This window comes from Halichoerus grypus, chromosome 6 (assembly GCF_964656455.1).
Source record: "Halichoerus grypus chromosome 6, mHalGry1.hap1.1, whole genome shotgun sequence".
Taxonomy (NCBI): domain Eukaryota; kingdom Metazoa; phylum Chordata; class Mammalia; order Carnivora; family Phocidae; genus Halichoerus; species Halichoerus grypus.
In genome coordinates this window covers 175502170-175526944 of record NC_135717.1, presented here as the reverse complement: position 1 = coordinate 175526944, position 24775 = coordinate 175502170, and the positions used below count along the sequence as shown (strand labels likewise).

Here is a 24775-nt window from a genome sequence, read left to right as displayed (position 1 = left end):
TGCAAATTGGCAAAGTACCAAAGATAACTGAATTATTACTGTGTACCTCTGCGTGTTCTGTTGATGGACCACCGGTGCTTGGATGAGCAAAAAGACATGCCTAATCAACCCGTAAAGTTTTATGTATGTATTCCATAAAACTATGTTCTCTTGCCTCATTTCAGAAAAATCATTAGGTTGATAATAATAAAGATTTTCACATAATTATGTTCTATGGACGATAGTGCTGCGCTAGACAACTTTCCCCGAGTCATCAGAGTGTGTCAATCATTTCTGATTCTTTCAGTTGGGAGAAAATTCACTCTGCGGAGGGAGTAGCAACTCGAATTGTCAATAAAATGCGTAAAGCTTTAGATCCAGAAATGAACCACGAGTGTCGATGTCGTGTTTGAACATTGCAAAGAGTGCATATGAACAACTTCTATTATTGCAGAAAACATTACACAATATTTTCATTCCATGATATAAATATTGTCCTCGTTTCACTACCACTACTGTTCCTTACAATTTACCTCGGTCCCCAAGGTGTTTATGATTTTCTATTTTCACATTTTTCAGTGCTGGGATCTTAAAAAGAAAAGTGGCAACTGCAGTAGGCCGCTCACATTGCTCAAATGCCTCTTCAGTAGAGATTCTACCTTGATGTAAAGTGGCCAGAAAATAGTCTCTATAGAAATGAGTTCCAGGATTATTTGTACATGAATCTTCTCATTCAGACTGCAGCAAATGTTTCTGTTCCCTAGGTCTAATTTCCCTACATTGAATATGAATGTCATTTTCATGTTTAAAAAAAAAATATTTTTTTTAAATCAGGTCTAGGTTCACAACCAACCTGGGCAGAAGCTACAGAGATTTTTCCATTGACTCCTGGCCCCCATACATGCACAGCCCTCTCCCTGATCATCAGCCTTCCTGCAGGTAGCTCATTTATTACAACTGGTGAATCTACATGGTCACCCAAAATCCAGAGTTGACTTTAGGGCTCACTCTTGGTGTCCTACATTCTATTAATTTGGACAAATGCATACTGATACGTATCTACCATTATAGTGCAATACAGAGTAGTTTCACCACCCTGAAAGTCCTCATTGTCCCACCTATTCATCCCTCCCTCCCCTCTACCATGTGGCAAACATTGATTTTTTTACTGTCTCCATAGGTTTGCCTTTCCCAAAATGTCATATAGTGGGAATCGTATAATATGTAAGCTTTTCAGACTGGCTTCTTTCACTTAGTAGTATGCATTTAAGTTTCCTTCATGTCCTTTCATGGCTTAGTAGCTCCCCTCTTTTTAGTCCCCAGTAAGATTCCATTGTCTGGATGGATCACAGTTTACTTCTCCATTTACCTACTGAAGGCCATCTTAGTTGCTTCCCAGTTTTGGCAATTATGAATAAAGCTGCAATAATAGGGCACCTGGGTGGTTCAGTTGCTTAAGCATCTGCCTTTGGCTCAGGTCATGATCTCAGGGTCCTGGGATCGAGCCCCGCATCTGGCTCCCTGCTCAACAGGAGTCTGCTTCTTTCGCTCCCTCTGCCCCTCCCCCACGTGTGTGTGTGTGTGTGTGTGTGTGTGTGTGTGTGTGTGTGTGCGCGCGCTCTCAAATAAATAAATCTTTTTAAAAAAAAGTTGCAATGAACAACCACATGAAGGTTTTTGTGTGGACATAAGTTTTATCACCTTTGGGTGAATACCAAGGGGTTCAATTGTTGTACTGTATGGTGAGAGTAGGTTTAGTTTTGGAACAAATGCCAAACCATGTCCCAAAACGCTTGTTCCATTTTGTATTCCCACCAGCCAAGAAGGAGAGTTCCTGTTGCTCCACATCCTTGTCATCATTTGCTGTTGGCAGCATTTGGATTTTGGCCTTTCTAATAGGTATGGAGTGGTAGTTCATTATTTTAATCCGCATTTCCGTGATGACATAGGATGTGGGACATCTTTTTCATATGCTTATTTGCCATCTGTGTATTTTCATTGCTAAGATGTCTGTTCAGGTCTTTGGCCCATTTTTTAATCAGGTTGGCAGCTTTCCTTGAGTTGTAAGAGTTATTTGTACATTTTGGAAAACAACACTTTGGCAAATGTATCTTTTGCAAATTTCTTCTTCCATTGTGTGGCTTCATTGTCTTGATATAGGGATTATTTTATACCTAGTTTCACTCTTTTTCACTTTTATTTATTTATTTTTAAGGATTTTATTTATTTATTTCTCAGACAGAAAGAGAGCGCACAAAGAGGAGTAACGGCAGGCAGAGGGAGAAGGAGACTCCCCACTGAGCAAGGAGCCTGATGAGGGACTCAATCCCAGGGCCCCAGGATCATGACCTGAGCAGAAGGCAGACGATTAACGAATTGAGCCACCCATGCACCCCTCTCTTTTTATCTGTAAATATGTGGTTTCTTTGGGAAACCATTTTTAAAAATATTTTGAGATATTGTTAATCCTTTGGATTGTTTCTTTTTTTTTTTTAAGATTTTTAAATTTATTTATATGACAGAGATAGACACAGCAAGAGAGGGAACACAAGCAGGGGGAGAGTGAGAGGAAGAAGCAGGCTTCCCACGGAGCAGAGAGCCTGATGCAGGGATCGATCCCAGGACTCTGGGATCATGACCTGAGCCGAAGGCAGACGCTTAACGACTGAGCCACCCAGGTGCCCCTGGATTTTTTTCTTATATTAAAAGCTGGGGGCGCCTGGGTGGCTCAGTCATTAAGTGCCTGCCTTCAGCTCAGGTCATGATCGCAGGCTACTGGGATCGAGCCCCACATCAGGCTCCCTGCTCAGCAGGAAGCCTGCTTCTCCCTCTCCCACTCCTCCTGCTTGTGCTCCCTCTCTCACTGTGTCTCTGTCAAATAAATAAATAATATCTTAAAAAAAAAAAAAGCTGCAGACAGCTCAAATTCAAAATTAACTTTATTTTCTGTCCAAGACCATGATTGCTCTTTGAATATTTCCCTTAGCTCTTGTAGTCCATCTCCTAAACTTGTCTATCCTGTTGAACAGCTTTTACAGTATTCATGAGACAAGGTCATATATCAGAGTGGTTATAGGTCATATATGAAATGCTTCATCCAAATGACCCATCCTTGGCCAGACCCAGAAAAAAAAGTCAAAACAGTATATAACCTTGGCATTGATCCAAAGGCTGCTATTGCTGGAAGCACCCAGAGGTCCTATCTGCTAGTAAGAAAATCGGAGCGCTTGCTCAACTCCCCGGAGTCCAGTCCCAGGAGTAGTGGTTATTGCCAGGATTACTAACATGCCTTGTATATTCCTTCTTTCTCAATTCCCCAAAGGAAAAAGGCCCAGCCCCCAGGCCTGCTGGCTTCAGGGGCAGCACAGTGCTTGGATTAGGTAGGTGCAGAGGGGCCTGGAGAGGGGCAGGGTGGGGAGGCACGAGGGAAGAGCAGGTCTGAGACGGGGGACCCGGCCAGCCCGCGGGCCAGAGGGCTCTCTGGAAGCTGGAGCAGGGCAGGCCAGGGAGGGACAGGACGGTGGGGCTCAGGCCCCAAAGGGCGTCGCAGGCCACGTTGCGAGCAGCACAGCGACATGTCCGGAGTGCACAGCGCTTAATAAAGGCCTCGGGGAAAGACAGGGCTCCTTTGGAACCCATCTTGTCTGTTGCCTAGGTTGGACACAGCCACTCCTGCCTCTGTCACTGGCCCAGGCCCAAAGGATTCATGTCCCAAAAGGGTCGGGGCGGGGGTGGGGGGGAAGGGAGTCAGCAAGCTAGGACCAGGGCGCTCCAGCTTCCTCCTCATCTTGAGCTGCTCTGACCCAGCAGGCCACGCTGCTCCATTCTTGAATCCCCTCTTCCCCTGGCTTCCAGGACAGCACACCCTCCTGGTTTCCCTCCTGCCACCACTTCTCCATCTCTTTGTCCGCCTCACCTCCAAATACTGGAGGGGACCGGAGTCTGTCTCCTTCTCCATCTGTGCCTCCTCCCTACATGCCTCCGATGACCCCAATCTGAGTTTTCAGCCCTGACATTTCTTGTTGTCTTGGTCAGCTCAGACTGCTAAAACAAAATACCATAGACCCGGGTGGAGCGGGGGTGGTGTTTGACCAGCAAGCATTTATTTCTCACAGCTCTGGAGCCCAAAGTCCAGGGCCCGGGTGCCAGCATGATCCGGTTCTTGGTAAGGGCCATCTCCCTTGTTTGCAGATGGCTGCCTTCTTCTGTCCTTACACGGCCTATCCTTGGTGTGTGGGGCACTCAGAGAGAAGGAGAGAGAGAGTGGATAAGAAAATAAAATCCTATTAAATGTTGTCTACAGAAGACCACTTTAAATAGAAAGACATAAGTAAGTTGAAAAGAAGTGCATGAAGAAAAAAGAGATGCCATAGAGACAGTAAGCATAAGAAGGCTAGTATGGCTATTTTATTTTCCAGTTTTATTGACATACAATCAACATATCATCCAGCATTTGAATATCAGGTAAAATAGACTTCACAACAAAGATCATTACTAGAGATAAACAGAGACATTTCATCATGAGAAAAGGACCAATTCACGTGGACATAACCACAAATGTGTATCCATCTAATAGAGCCTCAAAATACATGACGCTAAAATGGACAGAATTAAAGGGGAAAAGAGACAATTTCCCAGTCACCACAGGAGACATTAACAGCCTCTCTCAGCAGAGACAGGAAAACTAGAGAAAAATCCAGAAAAGACATAGAAGAAGGGACGGGTGGGTACCAACTATCCTGATGGACTCCACACTTGTAGGACGACCCACCCAACAACGGCAGAATACACGTAGTCTTCAAGTGCACGGAGACGGTACATCAAGGCAGACCACACTACTGTGTGAGCTTTCAAACAAGTCTCAATCCATGTAAAGGGTTCAAAATCCTATCGAATGTATTCTCTGACCACGACAGACTTAAGTTAGAAATCAATATACCCGTAAGATTTCACACAAACTCCAAATACCTGGAAATTAAACAACGCATTTCAGTTGATGGGTCAAAACGCAAACAGGGGTAAGTAGAAATATTTTCAATTGCATGATAACAAAACCACCACAAAAATGCAGGAGGCAGTTAAGCAGTGTTGGGTGGGACGTTCACGGCATTAAATGCTTCCGTGAGAGACGAAGAAAGATCTAAAAGCAAGGACTCGGGGTTTCAACCTAAGGAAGTAGGAGAAGCAAAGCAAAGAAAGAAACCCGGAGGCAGACCGCCCTGGGCTCTCAGCGAGCTCGCAGCCCCCTGGTTTTCGCCCAGGGGAGGGGGATTCCAGCTAAGGGCCCTTTGCAGGCTGCCGGGAACCTGGGCCGCCTTAATTCCAGGAGCAGTCCTGGTGGGAGGCCGACAAGGGCGTGGCAGGGGCGGGGGACCCCGGAAGCCCACCGCGTTCGCCGCATCAGGGTCGTGACCCCGCGGCCCGCGCCCCCCGCGGCGGTTGGCCGGACCCCGCACCCGCGGCGGCAGCTCCCAGCTTCCCGGGCAGGCGGCGCCATGCGGCCCGGAGCCCCGCTCCTCCTCCTGCTGGGCCTGGGCCTGGGCCTGGGCCTGGATCGCGGCCTCCTCCCGCAGCCCCCGGCTCCTCGCAGGGCCCGGGCTGCCGTCCTCGTCTCCTGGGCGCCCGGCGCGCCCGCGTCCGGTCCCCGCCGCCCGGATCCCGCCTCGGCCCGCCGCCCCCCGCCTGCCGCCCGGCCCGGGGACCCGGCGCAGGAAGACGCGGCCGCGCTGCGCGGCTGGAGGGGCGCCCCGGGCGTCGGCGAGCCGGCCGGCAGCGCCCGCCTCCACCTGCGGCCCCGCGCGGCCCCTGGCGGCGGCCTGGTCGTGCGCGGCGGCGGCCGCCTCTGCCTGCCCCGCGGGCCCGCGCGCCCCGTCTGCGTCCTGCTGCGCGTCGTGCTGCGCGCCCGCCTGGCCGCCGCGCCCGCGCTCGTGGACCTGCGGCTGTCCGCGCGCCACGGCCGCCTGTCCCTGCGGTGGCGCACCCCGCTGCACCGCGCGCTCGGGCGCCCGGAGTGGACCTTCCGGCTCGTGCGGGTCCCGCCGGCCACCCTGCGGCGCCCCCGCCGCGCCGCCTCCGACCTGCCCGCCGACGGCGCTCGCCCCTACGCGGGCTTCGTGGCCCAAACCGAGTGTCCCACGGACGGGCCCACGCCTGTTGTTTTGGAAGCTGTCAACTCGGACGGTCCTCAAGCCATCGAGTCTTCGGTGTCCTGCCAGGTATCCGAAGATGTGCCCTGTGTCATCAACATGGTAAAGATCCAAAGGAACAAAGATGGTGTTCCCGTGGTGTTGACCAGGAAGATGGAGGATACCTTCAACGCAAGCTTTGCGTTCAATTGCGAGAACGCATCCTTAGTTGTTCCGCAGTGGCAAGTCTTTTCCGTGCCCTCCGTAAATGATGTGCCGGACTGGAATGCACCTTTGGATAGACCAAACGTCCGGTTAGGGAAAACTCCAGCATTTCTGTATATCCCCCCAAATTCTTTATCTTGGGGGGTGTATGTGTTTAGATTCACAGTCAGCATCTTCAGAGGAAAAAAAAGGACACTTAAGGCAAGAGGCTCAGATTTCATCTATGTCATCATCCTTAGAAGTGACCTAAAGGCAGTTATTCCTGGGGGTCCCAATATAACAATTAGTTTCACGGATAGGCTGGTTCTGGATGGAACGAATTCCTCCGATCCAGATTCAGACAACCCTTCAGAGGCACTCCTTTTCTCCTGGTACTGTACCACAGATCCAAAAAACTACCAGGGAGCTAAAATTACAGTGATGAGCAACAGCGTCTGTCACCCGAAGCAAAGTGATCTGAACTGGAAATGGGCCTCTGGCCCTGTCCTAACACTTTCACCAGGAACCCTTAAAGGTGGAGGTGTGTACTTTTTCAGAATGGTGATCCGGAAGGGTGGTAGGACAGCATATATTGATAAAACGGTACACGTGCTCAAAGGATCAGCCCCTGCAGCAAACATTTCGTGTATTGAAAATTGTGATGCCGTTTCGGTGATTTCAGACAGATTTTCTTTGTTTCTAAATTGCACAAGTTGTTCAACAAGCCAGGATGTCTATAAATGGTCGATTCTGTCATCTTCAGGTGATGAGATAACATTTGATTGGGTGAAACACACCACAACAGGGAGGAATGGTGCTTATTTGTCTCTAAAAGCTTTTGCTTTTAAGGATTTTCCTGAAGCTAAGTTTTGGATGTCTGTGCATCTAGCAACTTGGAGTGGGGAGACCTTGGACTTGAGGCACCCCTTTATTATTAACCATGTCCCTCAAATCGGAGAGTGCAGCATTAAACCAGATAAAGGAGTTGCATTTTTTACCAGGTTTGTCATCCGGTGTGATAATTTTAAGGATAAGAACATCCCTCTTACATACAAAATGGTAGTCTCTGATTTGTATGGTTTTGGTCAGATCAGTTCTGTAATAGAGAACACCTTGGGGGCCATCCTGTATTTGGGGAGTGAGTCCACATCGCCCCCTTCCTTTCTCCCTGTTGGTGTGTTGGCCAATCGTTATGCCATGAAGATCCACGTTCAGGTATATGACTCTCTAGGAGCTTTTTCTCAGGTGACTTTGTTTGCGACCGTACATGCTCCAACGGACAAAATCTCAGGGAAGGATGTGCTTGATCGCTTATTCAATTTCACCATGGGACCGAATTCATCGCTCTCTACTTTGCTTGACAACCAGGAATTTCTGCCTGCAGGTTATTTAATATATATAGCAGCTTCTGTTTTGAATAACATGAAACCTGAATTAACTTTGCAAGCTGACAAAACCAGACTCCGGGAATACCTTGTCAACCAGACTTTCGTTCTTCCCAATAGCACTTTGGTGGAAATCAGCCAGGTAGTCATGAGTGTTACTAAATTAACCCAGACGACCTCTGGATTCACTCGAGTGGCTCAGAAACTCGCCACAGTGAGGATCTGGCAAGCAAATCGAGCCCTGCAACAGTCTCGACAGAAAGATCCACACTTTTACTCTGAACAAATAGAAATCGTGAGCACTGGGATATTAACAACTTTGTCTAATATCTTTAAACTGACCGTTAGCTATGAAGTGGTTGACGAGCCTTTCTACGAGTTGGAATTACTAGCAGACACAATATTGGACGGTAAAGTGCCAGGGAATGAGACCACTGCAATGACATCCTCCAGCTTTAACATGTACGTCAGGAAGACCGAAAAGTGGGACGTTACTGACGTCTTCAGCAACGAGAAAAGCAGTCGAAATTATTTTCGTCCGACGCTAAACGTGAGCAGTATTCCTAGTTTGCCCGCAAATGCCCCGATTTCCACCATGTTTTGTGAATTTGCAGATGATCCCTTTCCTTGGATGAATGATCAGGAAAGCTGTTCTGCAGAGGTGGTTGGATTCAGAATGACAGGAACCACACCTAACGGCGATGTGCTCGAGATCATGCCTGATGTGGCCGAAGTGCACATCGCCAGAAAAAACTTGAGCTTTGCAGCTTTTAATCTCACAGTGGGACCCGAGAATGAGCCTGAGGGAGCTGAGGAGTCCTTGAGAAGGACGACAGGGCAGTTTAGGTTTGAGGTGGACAGCAGTGTAGTGAAGGAGTTGCTGGTCCACATTGTGACCGAAGTGACCGTGTTGTTCACGGTTTTCGTGTACGCCGGCAGTGAAATTACCCCCACTGCTCTGGTCGCCACCTTCCTCGCGCCCCATGACATCCCTCCCATGGCCAACCAGAGTGACCTGTTCGACTCAGCCTGTACGGTTAGGGAGGCCCGCGTGCTTTGCCTTCCAGCATCCCTGCTGCAAGTCATAGCTCAGCGAACTGGCTCGTCTGAGTGCACCTTGACCATCGTTCTGCAGGCACCTCGTTTTGTCATGAAAGCCAGTGAAAAGCTGGTGAGAATCGCTCTTTTCAGCGCTCACTGCCTAGACATGTATGGGGTCCAGAGCGATTGGAGAGAAGATACCTGTGTTCTCGGAGAGAAGACCACCTGGCTACGGGTGCACTGTGTCTGCCAAACCACAAGGAGGGCCCGGCGGCAGCTGGACCTAATAGAACAAGCCAGCACCCACCTGCAAACCCATTTTTTGACGGCCAAGGTGATTGTGGTCCCTAATCCTGTAGATCTACAGTTGGAGGTCATCAAGAACGTTACCCAAAACCCTGTGACGCTCTTCACTGTACTTTTCATCATGCTCATGTACATAATCCTAGCTTTCTGGGCCTTGCTGAGAGATGAAATGGATCAGTTTCTTCGGCAACATGTGATAATTCTACTTGATAACGATCCTTATGATAAGGTGTGTTACCTCGTCACTATTTTTACAGGAAGCCGTTGTGGGGCTGGGACCAGGGCCGATGTCTTCATCCAACTTATGGGAACAGAAGGCGCCAGCGATGTGCATTGTCTGAGCCATCCTTATTTTAAAACGCTCTACCGCGGAGGCATCAACACTTTTCTCCTAACGACGAAAAGTGACTTGGGGGACATCCATTCCGTTCGTGTGTGGCACAACAATGAGGGCAAAGCCCCCAGTTGGTACTTAAGCAGAATCAAAGTGGAAAATCTGTTCAGCAGACGCATCTGGCTGTTTTTATGCCGGGAATGGCTTTCTGTTGACACGTCTTTGGACAGAACATTTCACGTTACCGACCCAGAGAAGCCTATAAACAGAATGGACTTTTTCCTGATAGATTCAACTTACAAGCTGGGGAGAAATCACATGTGGTTCTCTATTTTCTCCGGTGTCATTGCTAGGCCCTTCAATAGGCTTCAGAGACTGTCCTGCTGTTTGGCAATGCTGATGGCCTCCCTTTTGTGTAATATTATGTTCTTTAATCTCGACAGACCAGAAGAAACAGAGTCAGAAGAGGGGAGGTACATCAGGTCAATGATGATAGGACTGGAAAGTGTCTTAATTACGATCCCTGTGCATTTATTGATCGCTTTTCTGTTCACCTACTCCCAGAGGGAGCCTCGTGTGACTCTAGAAAAGGTATCTCCCCGGAAGCGTTCCTTGGTGCCAGAGAGTGGACACTGGGAGGAATATCTTGAAAAGTGGCATGCTCGTGAAACTGTGCATGCTCCCACCAAGAAGGCTTCGAAGCTCCCATCTGCAAAAAGCACTAGACTTCACAAGGCTTCTGCCGAGGTACCCTACATGGCACAGCCTATGGGGAAGAAAGGAGAGAAGGTCTTACGCACTCAGGGAAAAAATATAAATGCCAGTAACGCAAACACAAATAACAATAAAGATGTTGCTTCTGGAGAGCCGCCTTCCCAAGTGGGTCCCGTAGAACTCAAGGAGAAGAGCAGGATCGCTATACCTTCGTGTTGTGTTTATATAGCGTGGTTCTTGGTTTTTGTTACATCCAGTATATCTTCATTCTTCATTGTATTTTACGGGCTGACCTATGGTTATGAAAAGTCACTAGAATGGCTCTTTGCATCGTTTTGTTCATTCTGTCTGTCCATTTTTCTGGTGCAGCCATCTAAAATTATACTCCTGTCAGGCCTCAGAACAAGTAGGCCCAAATATTGTAAAAACCTTTCATGGGCAGGCAGGTACTGCTATACCGAGATCGAGCTGCACAGCACGTTGAGCCCAGGAGAAATGCAAAAGCGACATGAGCAGATCGTGCAGCTCCGAAGATCGAGGATGTACCAGCCCCTCACCGAAGATGAAATCCTAATATTCAAAAGAAAGAAGACCATCAAGAGAAGGGCTTTCCTGTTCCTGTGTTACATTCTGACTCACTTCATCTTTCTAGCGCTCCTGTTGAGCCTCGTCGCCCTCCTGCGCCACACGGACAGCTTTTACTATAATCAGGTGATTCGCAGTCAGTTCTCTGTGGATCTCGGCTCGGTGACCAAGCTGGTGGACATCTACAGGTGGCTGGACAGCGTGCTGGTGCCTCTGCTCCACAATGACCCGAATCCAACGTTTCTTCCCGACAGCTCCTCTAAAATCCTGGGTCTTCCCCTGCTGAGGCAGGTGAGGGCAAAACCTGGCGATAAACTCTGCCTGCCTGCCAACAACTTTGCGCAAACCAGCATGGAAGGAGAAGTCCATTGTCATCCCAACTATGGCACCGACCCGGAAGACACGAGAAACTACTCTAGCCTGTGGACCAAAGTTGCAAAGAGGTCCGAGGACAAGCATACCAACGGGTTTACTTACAAGCCTCCGGAGAAGACATGGGGCTATTTCTCCCACGGACTCTTACACACCTACGGGTCAGGAGGCTATGCATTCTATTTTTTCCCAGAACAGCAGCAGTTTAATTCCACCGTGAGGCTCAGGGAACTCCAGAGCGGCGGCTGGCTTGACGAGAAGACGTGGGCCGTGATTCTGGAGCTGACCACCTTCAATCCAGACGTCAGTCTGTTCTGTAGCGTTTCTGTCATTTTCGAGGCGTCTCAGTTAGGAGTTGTGAACACGAGTATATCCGTGCACTCCTTCGCGGTTGCTGATTTCGACAGGGAAACTTCAGCAGAAATCTACTTGTATGTGGCCATTCTCATTTTTTTTTTAGCCTACATGGTCGATGAGGGCTATATCATCATGCAAGAAAGGGCCTCCTACGTGAGAAGTGTGTATAACCTGCTCAACTTTGCTTTAAAATGCATATTTACCGTGCTGATTGTGCTCTTCTTCAGGAAGCACTTCTTGGCCACGGGCATAATTCGGTTTTACTTGTCGAACCCTGCAGATTTCATTCCCTTTCACGCAGTTTCTCAAGTAGATCACGTCATGAGGATCATTTTGGGTTTCCTGTTATTTCTGACCATCTTGAAGACCCTCAGGTATTCCAGATTCTTTTATGATGTGCGCCTGGCTCAGAGGGCCATTCAGGCGGCCCTTCCCGGCATCTGCCACATGGCGCTGGTGGTGTCCGTGTACTTCTTTGTGTACATGGCCTTCGGCTACCTGGTGTTCGGTCAACACGAGTGGAACTATAGTAACCTGATCCATGCCACGCAGACGATATTCTCCTATTGCGTCTCAGCGTTTCAGGACACCGAGTTCTCCAATAACAGGGTTCTGGGGGTCCTATTCCTCTCATCGTTCATGCTGGTGATGATCTGCATATTGATCAACTTATTTCAGGCAGTGATTTTGTCTGCCTATGAGGAAATGAAGCAGCCCGTGTATGAGGAACCATCAGACGAAGCGGAAGCAATGACCTATCTGTGTCGCAGGCTAAGAGCTATGTTCAGGTTTCTGACCTTCCAACCCAGGGACAAAGATGAACCAGAGTTCTTTGTCAACATGCTGTATGGGCAGCCGGAGAAGAACAGCCGCCGGTATCTGGGGCTGAAGACCAGAAACATCAACGGGAAGAAAATGGTTTATCTTGTTGTGTGATCAGTGACAGGGTCAAGAACCATAGGCAAGAGTTCCCCCAGATGCTCATTCTGTGGGTATAAGGAATGTTCAATGGCTCAGTAGTGCTCTCTACCCATGTCCTGGAAAATGCACACCCCACATTCGGAAGTATCTCCACCTTTGGCCTCTAGTCTTGAGTGTTGGGGTATAGGGCAGGTCTGCAGCATGGGAACCCAGGGCTGATTTCCCTCTAGAGGGGAACTTAGTGTCTTTGGAGCGCACAGCCGTTTAGAGTATTAGAGACCCAGATTTGGGGGAGAGAGAGCTAAAGGGCCCCCACTCCACCTCTCCAGGGCAGAGCATTCTCCTGCTGTGACTGTGTCCCTGGGGCTGGGAGCCAAGAGCTTGTGGCTCCCTCAGTCTCTCTGGGAGTTCCCTTTGCAGACCAGGGCTGGGGCACACCCCCAGCGCCCCCCCCATCAGCCCCAGGCCCCACAACCCAGCTGAGCCAGGACTGGAGGGACCTTGTGGTGAGTTTGGGGTCTGTCCTCCTGCTTTTGAATTCAGGGATGGGACCTGAGGGTCAGAAGTCTGAGCTTCCCATCAACTCCTTTGGGCTACTGCCAGTTAAAGATGTGAAATTTAATAGCATTTTCCGGCCATTAGACATGAATTTTGTTCAACAACAAAAAGGCGTGTGTGTGTATGTGTATGTTTGCGTTGGGGGGTCGGGAGTGGGTTCACACTGAAAGATAGTAAATGTTCTATATATCGACTATAACAATATATCCATCCAGGACTTGGGCTTTGGGTTATTCAGAGCATGGTGGATTATTTCGGAATAATAAAGAAAATGTGGTTTATTGTTAAAGAGCAATATGGGCTCGTAACTCTTATAGTTCTGCTCAGAAGCATGTTCATTTATGTAGATGCCAGTTTAAGCTTTATCAGAATTAAATGTGAGATTTCTCCTCTGAGACTTGCCGTGATTTCTGCGTGAGGAGCGTATATACTAGGGCTCCTGCCCTCCACATCGAGAGCCAGTGAAGGGGGACACCGCAAGCAGGTGGGTGACAACTTTGTCCCAAGGCGTTGCTACTCACTCGGTGCCCCTGTGGTCCTGGCTGTGCTGAAATGGCTTACACGCACACACACGGGTGTTCCATGCCGCTCACAGAATAGTGTCTGAAGGTTGATTCGGATTTTCTTTTTTCTTTTTTAAAATTTAATTTATTTATTTGAAAAAGAGAGAGGAGGGCAGAGGGCGAAGCCAACTCTCTGCTGAGCAGGGAGCAGGAAGCGGGACTGGATCGCAGGATCCTGGGATCATGACCTGAGTGGAATGTAGAAGCTAACTGAGCCACCCAGGTGTCCCTCTCTTTTTACCTGTAAATATGTGGTTTCTTTTGGGAAACCATTTTTAAAAAAATATTTCAGATACTGTTAATCCTTTTGGATTTTTTCTTATATTTTCTTATATTAAAAACTGAGGACAGCTCAAATTCAAAATTAACTTTATTTTCTGCCAAAGACCATGATTTGCTCTTTGAATATTTCCCTTAGCTCTTGTAGTCCATCTCCTAACTTGTCTAGCCTGTCGAACAGCTTTAACAGTATTCATGAGACAAGGTCATATATCTGAGTGGTTATAGGTTATATATGAAATGCTTCATCCAAATGACCCATCTTTGGCCAGACCCAGAAAAAAAAGTCAAAACAGTATATAACCTTGGCATTGATCCAAAGGCTGCTATTGCTGGAAGCACCCAGAGGTCCTATCTGCTAGTAAGAAAATCGGAGCGCTTGCTCAACTCCCCGGAGTCCAGGCCCAGGAGTAGTGGTTATTGCCAGGATTACTAACATGCCTTGTATATTCCTTCTTTCTCAATTCCCCAAAGGAAAAAGGCCCAGCCCCCAGGCCTGCTGGCTTCAGGGGCAGCACAGTGCTTGGATTAGGTAGGTGCAGAGGGGCCTGGAGAGGGGCAGGGTGGGGAGGCACGAGGGAAGAGCAGGTCTGAGACGGGGGACCCGGCCAGCCCGCGGGCCAGAGGGCTCTCTGGAAGCTGGAGCAGGGCAGGCCAGGGAGGGACAGGACGGTGGGGCTCAGGCCCCAAAGGGCGTCGCAGGCCACGTTGCGAGCAGCACAGCGACATGTCCGGAGTGCACAGCGCTTAATAAAGGCCTCGGGGAAAGACAGGGCTCCTTTGGAACCCATCTTGTCTGTTGCCTAGGTCGGACACAGCCACTACTGCCTGTGTCACTGGCCCAGGCCGGGGACTCGCGTTTCAGGTCGGGGGGGGTACTGGGGGCTTCGGCTGGAGGGCGTCAGCGAGCTAGGACCGTAACGCTCCAGCCCAGGCGCGCAGAGAGCGAGACGATGCGGGGTGGCGCTGCAGCCGCCTGGACTCTGCGAAGCCCGGTGGAAAACCAAGAAAGCAACGGAGAGGTTTGGGGTAGCCATTACAGAAGGCCCAGTGGGATCGGTGTGCCCTAGGAAAGCCCGATCTTCCCCTTCCGCCGCCGCGCCCCAGAGGCGGAAATGCACCGTGAAAGTCTCTCCAGGGCTTCCGGTGCGGGGCCAGGGCGGGTCCGCGGCCAGCGCGGGTCCACGCACGCGCCGTGGTTTGTCGCTGTAGGGAGGCGGGCCCGCGCACGCGCTTCGGTTTGTTGCTGTCGGGAGGCGGGCCCGCGCACGCGCCGCGGGCGGAGGTCCGTGAGGAGGCGAGCGGCGCGCCCTGGCGGCGTGGCTGTTCCCTGCTGCCCGCGGCTTGGCGGCAGAGGCCGGAGGGGACTGGAGCGCGAAGTCCGGGGGGCAGGCCCGGAGGTGCGCGGCCCTCCGGGGAACTGAGGCAGTCAGGCGGAGGTGCGCGGGTAGAACAGCGGTGGAAGAAGGCTGTCGGGGGCGCGTCCGCCTTCCGTTGCAGGGGACCGGAGCACAAGGGGAGGGAGAAGGAAACAGCCGGAGTCTGAGGCCGGCACCGGAAGGACGGCGTGGGAGTCGCGCGGGCTCGCGGCCGGAAGCTCCGCAGGACGGAGAATAGGGCCGGGAGCTGTTTGAAGTGGGGATGGTCGGAACTGCCCGAAATCTAGTGGAAGGCGCCGGACCACAGGGCAAAGACTTGGGTTAAGGAAGCGCAGGCAGGTGACGGAAGAAAGAAACCCTGTAGTTAGTTAGATAGATAGATGATAGATGATAGATAGATGATAGATGATAGATAGATAGATGATAGATGATAGATAGATAGATGATAGATAGATGATAGATAGATGATAGATAGATAGATATAGATAGATGATAGATAGATATAGATATAGATAGATGATAGATAGATGATAGATGATAGATAGATAGATGATAGATGATAGATAGATAGATGATAGATAGATAGATGATAGATAGATATAGATATAGATAGATGATAGATGATAGATTGATAGATAGATATAGATAGATATAGATAGATGATAGATATAGATATAGATAGATGATAGATGATAGATTGATAGATAGATAGATATAGATAGATATAGATAGATGATAGATATAGATATAGATAGATGATAGATGATAGATAGATGATAGATAGATATAGATAGATATAGATAGATGATAGATAGATATAGATAGATGATAGATAGATAGATAGATGATAGATAGATATAGATAGATGATAGATAGATAGATGATCGATAGATAGATAGATATAGAGAGATAGAGAGATAGATATTCGGACTCCTGAAAGCCCCCACGTGAGACAGCCGCGGCGGTAGCCGGGGGACTCTCCGCACGCGGAGCCTGGGGGCGCCGGGCGCGCAGGCAGCATGCGGTGGGAGGCTTTGAGATGTCGCGGTTCTTGGTTCTGAAGGCGACGTGCCACCTCTCTTGAGCCCGCAGATGGAGGGTGAGGCGGAGCGCCGTCCTCTGGGTGTGTTTACGTGCCAGCTCTGTGCCCTGACAGCCCCGTACAGCTATGTGGGGCAGAAGCCCCCTGACACCCGCTCTGTCATGTGAGTACACCGCGCTGTTTGGGCCGCTGGCTGAGCTGCTAGGCCGGGGCCTCGCCTGAGTCCGCCCTGTGGCGTGGGAGTGGTGTTTGAGGCCCATCCCTCCCCAGCTCTGGACGCTGCAGGGGTGACCTGCGGAGGCCCCAGGGCCTCTGGCTCCTCCAGAGCCTCCAGGCCCCTCCCTCCCCGCTCAGCCCGGAGCCCAGCACCTGCTCCAGCTGTGAGGTAGAAGCGCTGCGGCTCTGGCTGAGGCAGCTCAGCTCCTGGAAGTAAAAGGCCCCGTGGCAGCCTCTTCATCTGGGGCTGCGCCTTGTTGCCATTCCTCCTGGTTCCTGGTGACGTACTTTCTTAGTGGGAAGCCCGCCTGCCCTCTTGGCTGAGGGAAGTGGGTCCCCACTTCTCATGAATCTGCCCAGAACCGACCTTGAGTAGAGCCAGGGGGTTCTGGAGCTTGACTCTTGACCTCTAACTCGTCCTTCGTTGAATGCCACATCGTGGGGAAGCTGACCAGTACATCGCTCACCCAGTATGTTACTCACGTGGGATAGGTGGCAGGGGCCAAGGCTTTCTTGTGGGTGGGTACCTCTGCTGACCAGGAGCACCATCATCACGGACCCCTGTTGGTCTCCTTTGATGTGCGGGGTGAGGCCAGCACCTTACGCAGGGTGTAAGGCGCCCTGGTTCTCCCTGCGTGCTGGGAGCACGGCTTGGGAGTGGGTGTCACCGTGCTGGGAGTGTAGGGAAGGGCTTCGAGAGCTCGGACGGACCTTGTGCTCCCTGCCCCCACCCCAGCGGGCAGGTGGGGTCTGGGGCCTTGCATTGCAGCAGCTGGGGAGGAGTGGTTCTCCCCACCACGGCTGTTAGAGCCGAGAGCAGCTCTGATTTCAGTTCCAGCCTCTCCCCGATTGCTTGCCTTTCTGTTACTACTCGGTGGCACAGGGAGGACCGGCCCCTCCTCCCATGAACCCACCCAGGTGTGGGGGGGGCCCGGGGGAGGTCCATTCCATGCCGCTTCCAAGCTTCCATTAGTAGAAGTTCAGGCCGTTCTGACCTCTGGCGTCACTTACTGTCCTGCAGCCTCCTGGAGGAGAGTTACGTCATGAAGGACCCGTTCACCTCAGACAAGGACAGGTTCCTGGTCCTCGGCTCAAAGTGCAGTTTGTGCAGCCGGCTGGTGTGCGTGGGCCCGGTGGGTAAGCTGCGTGGGCTGGGGCTGCCTCCCCTCCCTCCCTCCCTCCCTCCCTACCTGTGGCTGGGACCCCACACATGATCGTGGGAAAGGTGACCTGTGAGCCTTCCCCAAGGATGGCATGAGCGTCAGCCTCTCTGTGGCGGTGATCCTAGGAGCCCTCTCAGTCACATGGTGGGGGGCCCGGGGATTCTTGGAGGCCAGCTGGTCCACCTCATTATGGATGGGTCCTGCAGCCAACAGAGGTGAGCAGATAGGCAGAGGGGCGAGCTGGGGTCAGTCAGAGGGTCTCAGTGTTGGCTGCGGAGTGGGTGCTGACAGTTCTCCCCTCCCAGCCATGCCAGGGGCTGTTGTGCTTCTCTCCATGGGACAGTGACCTTCCTCCTGCTTGTTCTTGGAGGGACCTTCCGGAGGAAGGAGCTGTGCTTTCTTGAGCATTAGCTGTGGGTCAGGCCCTGTGCTTGGGGCCTGTTTTCCCAGTGCAGGTTCCTTCAATCCTGCCCCAAACCTAGCTGTGCAAAGCAGTATTGCCCCCATCTGATAGGTGAGGACACAGGGTTGAGGAGGCTGAGTAGGCCCAGGCCACCAGGTCAGTGAGCCTATTGTTGGACAACCCAGGGGTGGGTGGAAGTGGGGCTGCGTGGCTGAGGTATGGCCCCTGTAACCCGAGCCGTGCAGCCGGACAGCAGTCCCTGGGCATTCTGCTGGGGGGCAGAGTACAGGCAAGGCTGCTGCATCACAGACCGGGTTTAAACATCAGCCTCTGTCAACGTCAGGGTGATGAGATTTGACAGGGTGCGACGAAGCCTTAGCGAGGCAGAGGCCTGCGTGTTCGAGGACATGCGGCGGCTGGTGAGGACTCAGCAGGAGAGAAGCAGTTGGGAAATGGAAAGGGGGGTTGGGCATGGGGGAGGGGAGAAGCCTTAAATGCCACACTTACACATTTGGGCTGCACTTGGTGAGCAGAGGAGAGGGTGCTCCATATGGTATCCGAGAGCTCCAGTGTTCTTGGATGGAGTGCTTGGTTGGTGGCGAGTCCCCTCTCTCACATGGGAATAGATCTCTTCCGAGAACTGCAGGAAGGACAGCCTTGTCTGAGCTGAGGCACACTCTGAGCTGCTGGAACAAAGAGACCCCCTAAACACAGTGGCCTGATCATGACAGTCTTCACTTTTTGTATGTCTAAGAGTCCAGAGCAGGTGGCGCCACGCCATTCTCAAAACACAGCATCTGCTGGGTCCGCAGTGGCTGCCTCAGCTCCCACCATCATACCTATGCTCCCACCCGCTGGAAGAGACAGGGAGCACATGCCCATTCCTTCAAGGGGCACAACCAGGAGGCGGCACAGAGCTGCCAGTGACACAGACCCAGTCCTGTGGCCACACCCAGTTGCAGAAGGGGCTGGGAAAGTAGTCTTTGGACAGGGCCCTGGGCAATGAGTCTCAGGAGTTGAGTGGCAAAAGATGGGCACAGGGGAGAATGGCCGCGGTTGGACAGATCTGACCTCCCGCCCAGACCAGCCACTCACCAGCTCACCAGTGGCCTTTTTGGTCTGTGGGGCTGCGCCCAGCACTGGTGGTCACCAAGCCCCTGTCACACTGCTGTGATAACCAGGAGAGGGAGGGATCTAGAATCCTGACAGTTTAGGTGTGGCCCTGGCTCTAGCTTCTCGTTGTTTCCACGTCCCCCGTGACGGAGCATGGCAGTCCCCAGAGTCTTTCCACGCCATCCAGGCTCTCTCACCCGGGTTGACCCAGGCCTGCATTGCCTTGTTCTCTCTGAGACCTTCGCCAGTCTCACTGGGTGATTCCCACATGCCCAGAACCCCCCGATACCCCACTGCTTGCAGGGGCTGACAGGGCTCTCTTGCCTACTTGCTTTCTCCTCCCTGGTGGCCCTCCATTGTGTCTTTTTCTCTTAGGTGATGACCGCATTCTTGGAGGTGGCTGGCCAGCCCCTGGGCCCTGCTCTCCCTCGTGCTGTTCTGGCCCTGGCCAGCCCCTGCCAACATGGCCCCCCAGCTGCCCCTGCCTAGCACCCTCCCCTCCCCCCCGCCGCCCTGTACGGGGTGAAGGACTGGCCTCTGGGAGAAGCTGCACCCCCTGCTCTGTGGTACTTAGCCCCCATCCTTCCCCCATCCTCTTTCAGGAATGCAGTTTATTCTACTCCAAGAGGTTTTGCCTCCCCTGTGTCCAGGAAAACATGGATGCCTTCCCTCAGGAAATCCGGCAAGACTTGGAGAAAAGGAAAGCTCCATCAAAGAGGCCGGCCAGCCAGCCTGGCTCTCGGACATGAGTGCGGCTGGGTGCCAGGTTGGCATCAGCACCTAGCACAGAGCTTCTGGGCAGGCAGGGTCCCTGCAGCCTGGGTCAGGGATGGGGCTGAGCTGGGAACTGTCGTGCCCTGCCTTGTTCCGGGGCAGGCAGGAGCAGCGTGTGCAGCTGGAGCGAGCTGGGGCCCAGCCTGCAGCCGGAAGGTGATCGGGAGTCGGGCAGAGAGGGCACTCAAAAGGCAGACCTGGGACCAGATGTCCTGCAGACCTAACCGTGCCCAGAGCCCCCTTGCTGCTGAGACTGCAGGGCAAGAACTGAGAAGTGGCTCAGAACTGGCACAAAGGGAAGTCGAGGCTGGGCCTGCTGGCCCTTCTGCTCTCCTCCTGGACCTGGGGCTCTAGGCCTTCCCGCAGGGTCATCCCCTGGCTCCTGCTTACACACGGCTGGACCTGGAAGGCCCTTGTGCCCTTCGCATGATTCATCAGATCCAGGAGTGCCTCCAGGGGACATGCTACTCTGCCTGGCCCTGAGGACACAGGAGCGAAGGGACAAAGCCCACTGTCCTGGTCTAGTGTGAGGAGGCCCTCTGGTCACGCTGGGTGGTCATGCTGTCCGTGCTTATGCGGAGGCAGGACGGCTGGCGTGGGGACTCCTGTCTTCCCCATCCTGGGGAGTGAGCACGCGGTGAAGATGTCACTCGTTGGGACGGTTCACAGGGAGGTGACCTGTGGGAAGGTGCCTGAGGTGTGTGGGGGGCTGCAGGCGTGATTGGGGGTCTGGGGGCAGTGGAATTTTATTTCACATCCTCGTGCTTGGAAAACGTTTTAAATCTTGGCCATGTGTTAGATCCATAATTAAATACGCAAAGAACCGGTTAATTTTTTGAAAAGTAATCCTTCCCTGGAAACATTTGCGAGGCAGATGTTCTCCTTGGCACCCTGGATCTGGCACGGGTCGGGGGCTGGGGTGTTGCCACGTGCAGCCTCTTCCATCCTGTCTGTCCCGCGGGCTCCGGCTCTGGCCCCTATAGGCCCAGTCCCATTCCAAGGTAGAGCAATGCCCTTCCCCTGTCTTCCCTTCCCTCACGCAGGGGCTCACAGCTTGAGGTGCTGGCTTGCCCCTTTCCATGGGGGACCCTGCACCAGCCTTGCAGGCTACTGTAGGCGGCCCTGGGGCACTCCTCCCCCACGGGCACCACTCCTGCGGGCTCCCCTGCCCCCGTGGCCCCCATGCCGTGGGGACACACTGAACGGCTCTTAGGCCTCTGTCTGCTGGCTCTCAGGGCTGGAGCGGCTCTGTCTTCACCTGTAACTACTGGGAGGCCGGGGGGGGGGGGCAGACATGCATTTGAGGAGAGAATGAAGAAAGAGCTTTTATTGGCTGATGTGCGCACTGGGTTTTATTTCCAGATGCTTCCCCTGCATCACATTACTTTAGACAAATGGCTGTCATTTTGGGGCCACACTGTCCTAGGTCCATTCGAACCGAAGGACAAAAGGACTAGAGGTGAAGACCCCTGGGGGAGTGGGGTGGGGGCTGCTCTGGGCTGAGGGCAGACGCTATAGCCGGGGATTTTCAAGCCAAATGTTCATCTCACGGCATCACTCAGAACTCACCAACCAATTTTAAAAAATAGTTTTATTTTTTAAAACCATTAAGGCAACACTGTACCCTGAAATTAACTCCTTACATTCATCAGTCTTACAGTAGGACATTCCAAACCTGTACATTCCCATAAATTCAGGATATTAATCAACATACGTGATCAATTCAATCTCCTAGCAGGAAGCAGAATAAGACCGAAGATTTTTTAAAAATTAAAGTTACAGTCATTTTCTAATTGCTTGGAACCGCTATTGGTTAATGTGACTCGGAAGATTCCATTTGCTCTTCTGTGCACACCCCTGCTCCCTGAGGCCCTGGATGGATGCCCCCCCCCTCCAGACCCAGAGAGAGAACCCCAGAACCTGCTCTAAAAGATCTGCTTTGGAACTGCTCCTGTTTAGTATGAAGACAAGGGGTCTGTCAGCCCCTGAATACTTGGAGAGTATAAGGCACCAGAGTGGTAACAAACACACCAAGAAACCAAGCTCAGTCTTGCTTTGGAAATCTGCATCCATCTGATGTTCTGACATGTGTCAGTCAGACACTCTCAGTGCCATGGCCCTGTGGACATCAAGAAGTTCTGCCGAGATACTGCGAACGACCCACAGGAGCCTCACGGGGTCTGTGGTTTCCGTTGCATGCTTCGGGCTGGGCCATCTGGGGGCTGCCAGAGCACCAGCGGTGCAAATATCCCACCCGAAGATTGCGGATTGCCTGAGTGCTTTGGTAATAACCCACAGGTAATAATTCCCTGAAGAACAGACCGTGACCCACGACCCAGGAATAGTTCAGGTCTTCAGCAGGACACTGCTGGGAGCAGTAAGTGACTCCGGACCTGGGTCTCTGGCCCCCTTGCCAGAAGAGACGGTGAAGACAGACTCGCTTGTACTCGCATGTGACTCATGACGAAGGGAACAGATTTACACGGGGAGATAAAATTCTGCATGGCTTGGGAGAGACAGAAAGCTGTGTGTGCACACATGTGTGTGCAACTCTATGTCAGTTACATTCCAGCATCCTTTGTGTTTCCAGTAGGTTCCATGAGCCAGGCTACTAAGAGTATATGTCAACTAACACTGATTTCAAAAGAACCCAAATCTTTGTTATTAGATGCATGATTGTAAGTTAGTAAAATACACTAAAATTTTTCTTAAACTTGAATCACAGTATTTAAGATATAGCTATTAACATAGTTCATTTTACCATACAGTGTAGGAAAAATGACAAACACAAGTACTGTGACCTTACTGGAAAGGGTACTGAGTGGTATTCATCTATTGTGAGGTACTTTTTTTTTTTTCCTTTGTTTTTTTAGGCCTGAAAAAAAGGAACAGACTGCTTTTAAAAAGAGAAGATAGTTTCCAAAAGTGAATGATTTTACTTTGGAAAGATTGGTCACTCACTTGTCTTCAGGGCCCGAAGCTTGACCTCCCTGCCCTGAGGAGGCCATGCTGAGGCCGGAGGACCCCCTTGGGGCCCAGAGCCCTCACCTCTGGGCTCATGGTGGAGGGCGGGTCCCCGCACTGGTCTCCATGGTGCCGCAGTTTGTGGAATTAGCAAAGTTTAGATGTTGGGTGTGGGGAGAAGGGTAAGGGAGGAGGAGGCTAGTATATTCCTTCTCCAGAGAAGCACTTGGGGAAGTTCTTCACATTTGACCCAAAATAGCAAACATTTTAAATTAAAAAAACCTGATCCAGGTCTTAACCCTATCTCTGATGTTAAAAAAAAAAGTTTCTTAGTGTTTTTTTTTTTTTTTTTTTTTTTGGCAAATAAGGCATTGAACAGCTAGGGGGCCACTGGAGTCCTTGACATTCTCCATTGCTTCAATCAAGATGTGACATTGAACATGGGTGCAGTTTGGTCTGTTCTGTTTGGCAAGGAATTCCAAAAGGATGTGGCTGTATGTATTTCAGCTGAGCCACAGTATATGGTCCCCGTTCCCCCCACCCCCGTTTTCCCGAGGTGGGGTAGTTACACGGTGACACTTGTCTTTGTCTCAGCCTGAAATGTTGAGAAGCAAATGGTCTGCTGAGAGCCCCATGCTAGACCTGAGAAGGTGTCCCAGGCCTCAGGCTGCTAGCCTCTCAGTTGCTGTCGGATACGTGGGCCACACCCACAGCCTTTATGAGCCTCAGCCCACTCCATGGAAGTATTAATCACCCAGCTGCACTCCACAAAACAGCATAATGGAAAGAATTCTGTAATTCTTTAAACTAATGCATGAAGACTCACTGTCTTTTCAACTTTCAATATCACCTCTAATTTGCATTGTGGTTTCCAGAGAAATGTAATGGATCTCCTCTATCCTGAGTCAGAGGAAAGTTCACTGCCTTTATTCTTACTCTGGTGTGTGTCACAGGCTGGGGGTCAATGACCATTTTCCTGAATTCTATTAAAATGGCATATATATATATATATCCCAGCAAAAAATGTAGACTCAACCTTTGGAGCCTGGCAAGAATCCTTAATCCCAGGGGGAACCCTATACATCAGCTTGGACCAAGAGTTAAGAGAAGCTGGGCCACTTTTTTTTAAAAGGAGAAGAACAAGTACAGAGAGCCTGGTTTGGAGTCACCCGGTGCTGGGCTGTGCCAGTGCTGTAAAGACTGGGTACGTGGGAAGAAACTTCCACAGACAATCAGTAAGCCCTCGGTGGCTGGCACCGATCGTAGCTGGTGACTTCCACAGACAGTGGGATGTCCTCGCCATCCTGAATGGACACACTGCTGTGAACTTAAAGGCTTTAAGTAAGTGACCCCTCCAGGAACGCCTGCAGTGCAGGCTGGTCAAAACAGTGTACCCCTCTTGAAACAGGCATTTGTAAGACATTCCAGAGACGGGTGTGGCCGCTGGGTTGAGACAAAAACAAACAAAAAACCACCCTCCATTGTGTATGCAGTGGCTAGGTATCAAATGTGCTTGGTGCTGCTGTGGCTTGAAGAAGGGAACACGAGGAAGGAAGTGCCCAGAGGCAGCAAGGAGGCCCAAGTGCGCCTTGAAAAGTCACAGCCCGGCTAAGTCGGCCGGAGGCATCTGCTTCCAGCCTCATCCGGCAGGGTCTCTCCCTGAGCAGGCTGCCTCGGCCAGCAGGTGCAGCCGAGGAGCAGGGGAGGCCCTCCACAGGGCGGGTCACTGCAGCCAGTGACTGTTCCCACTTCCAGACCTGGGTCATGCTCCAACTCACCCAAACTGGGGGCAGCAACTTCTGCACATGTGTATCTTGGAGGCTCAACTGAAGTGCCTTTAAGAAGTCACATGACCTTCTGCCTCTCAGCGTGCAATCAAGCAAAGGTGTGTAACTTCTGAATCTTATTCATAAATGATCTGACTATAGATGCTCCAAAAGGACCCCGAGTGTTTCGTGTACCTTAATTTTAACTGTGCCTTTTGATGTATCATATTGA

General features: G+C 51.4%; 2 protein-coding genes across 6 annotated transcripts; both read left to right on the top strand.

Annotated features, from left to right (window-relative positions):
* The first annotated feature begins 5276 nt into the window (after positions 1-5276).
* Positions 5277-13270, top strand: LOC118523335 (polycystin family receptor for egg jelly-like). The gene is made up of 2 exons (XM_078076752.1): positions 5277-5607; positions 5710-13270. Exons 1-2 carry the CDS (start codon positions 5475-5477, stop codon positions 12336-12338), a joined length of 6762 nt encoding a protein of 2253 aa, XP_077932878.1. The 5' UTR covers positions 5277-5474; the 3' UTR covers positions 12339-13270.
* Positions 13271-14813: 1543 nt separating this feature from the next.
* Positions 14814-20644, top strand: CDPF1 (cysteine rich DPF motif domain containing 1). 5 transcript variants are annotated; one of them, XM_078076747.1, is made up of 4 exons: positions 14814-15123; positions 16195-16307; positions 17382-17493; positions 19642-20644. In XM_078076747.1, the coding sequence occupies exons 1-4, from the start codon at positions 14839-14841 to the stop codon at positions 19786-19788; spliced, it is 657 nt and encodes a 218-aa protein (XP_077932873.1). In that variant the 5' UTR covers positions 14814-14838; the 3' UTR covers positions 19789-20644. The 5 variants fall into 5 exon arrangements, 4 of the variants coding, with proteins under 4 accessions (XP_077932873.1, XP_077932875.1, XP_077932877.1 ...); XM_078076749.1 differs by having other exon boundaries at positions 14993-15123; positions 16188-16307; XM_078076751.1 differs by having other exon boundaries at positions 14996-15162.
* Positions 20645-24775: the final 4131 nt, after the last annotated feature.

Coding starts and splice junctions, on each gene's coding strand:
- LOC118523335 (XM_078076752.1), top strand. CDS start 5,475: ATGCGGCCCGGAGCCCCGCTCCTCCTCCTGCTGGGCCTGGGCCTGGGC. Junction 5,608..5,709: donor CGTCTCCTGGGCGCCCGGCG/CGCCCGCGTCCG, acceptor CGGCCGCGCTGC/GCGGCTGGAGGGGCGCCCCG.
- CDPF1 (XM_078076747.1), top strand. CDS start 14,839: ATGCACCGTGAAAGTCTCTCCAGGGCTTCCGGTGCGGGGCCAGGGCGG. Junction 16,308..17,381: donor CCTGACACCCGCTCTGTCAT/GTGAGTACACCG, acceptor ACTGTCCTGCAG/CCTCCTGGAGGAGAGTTACG. Junction 17,494..19,641: donor GGCTGGTGTGCGTGGGCCCG/GTGGGTAAGCTG, acceptor ATCCTCTTTCAG/GAATGCAGTTTATTCTACTC.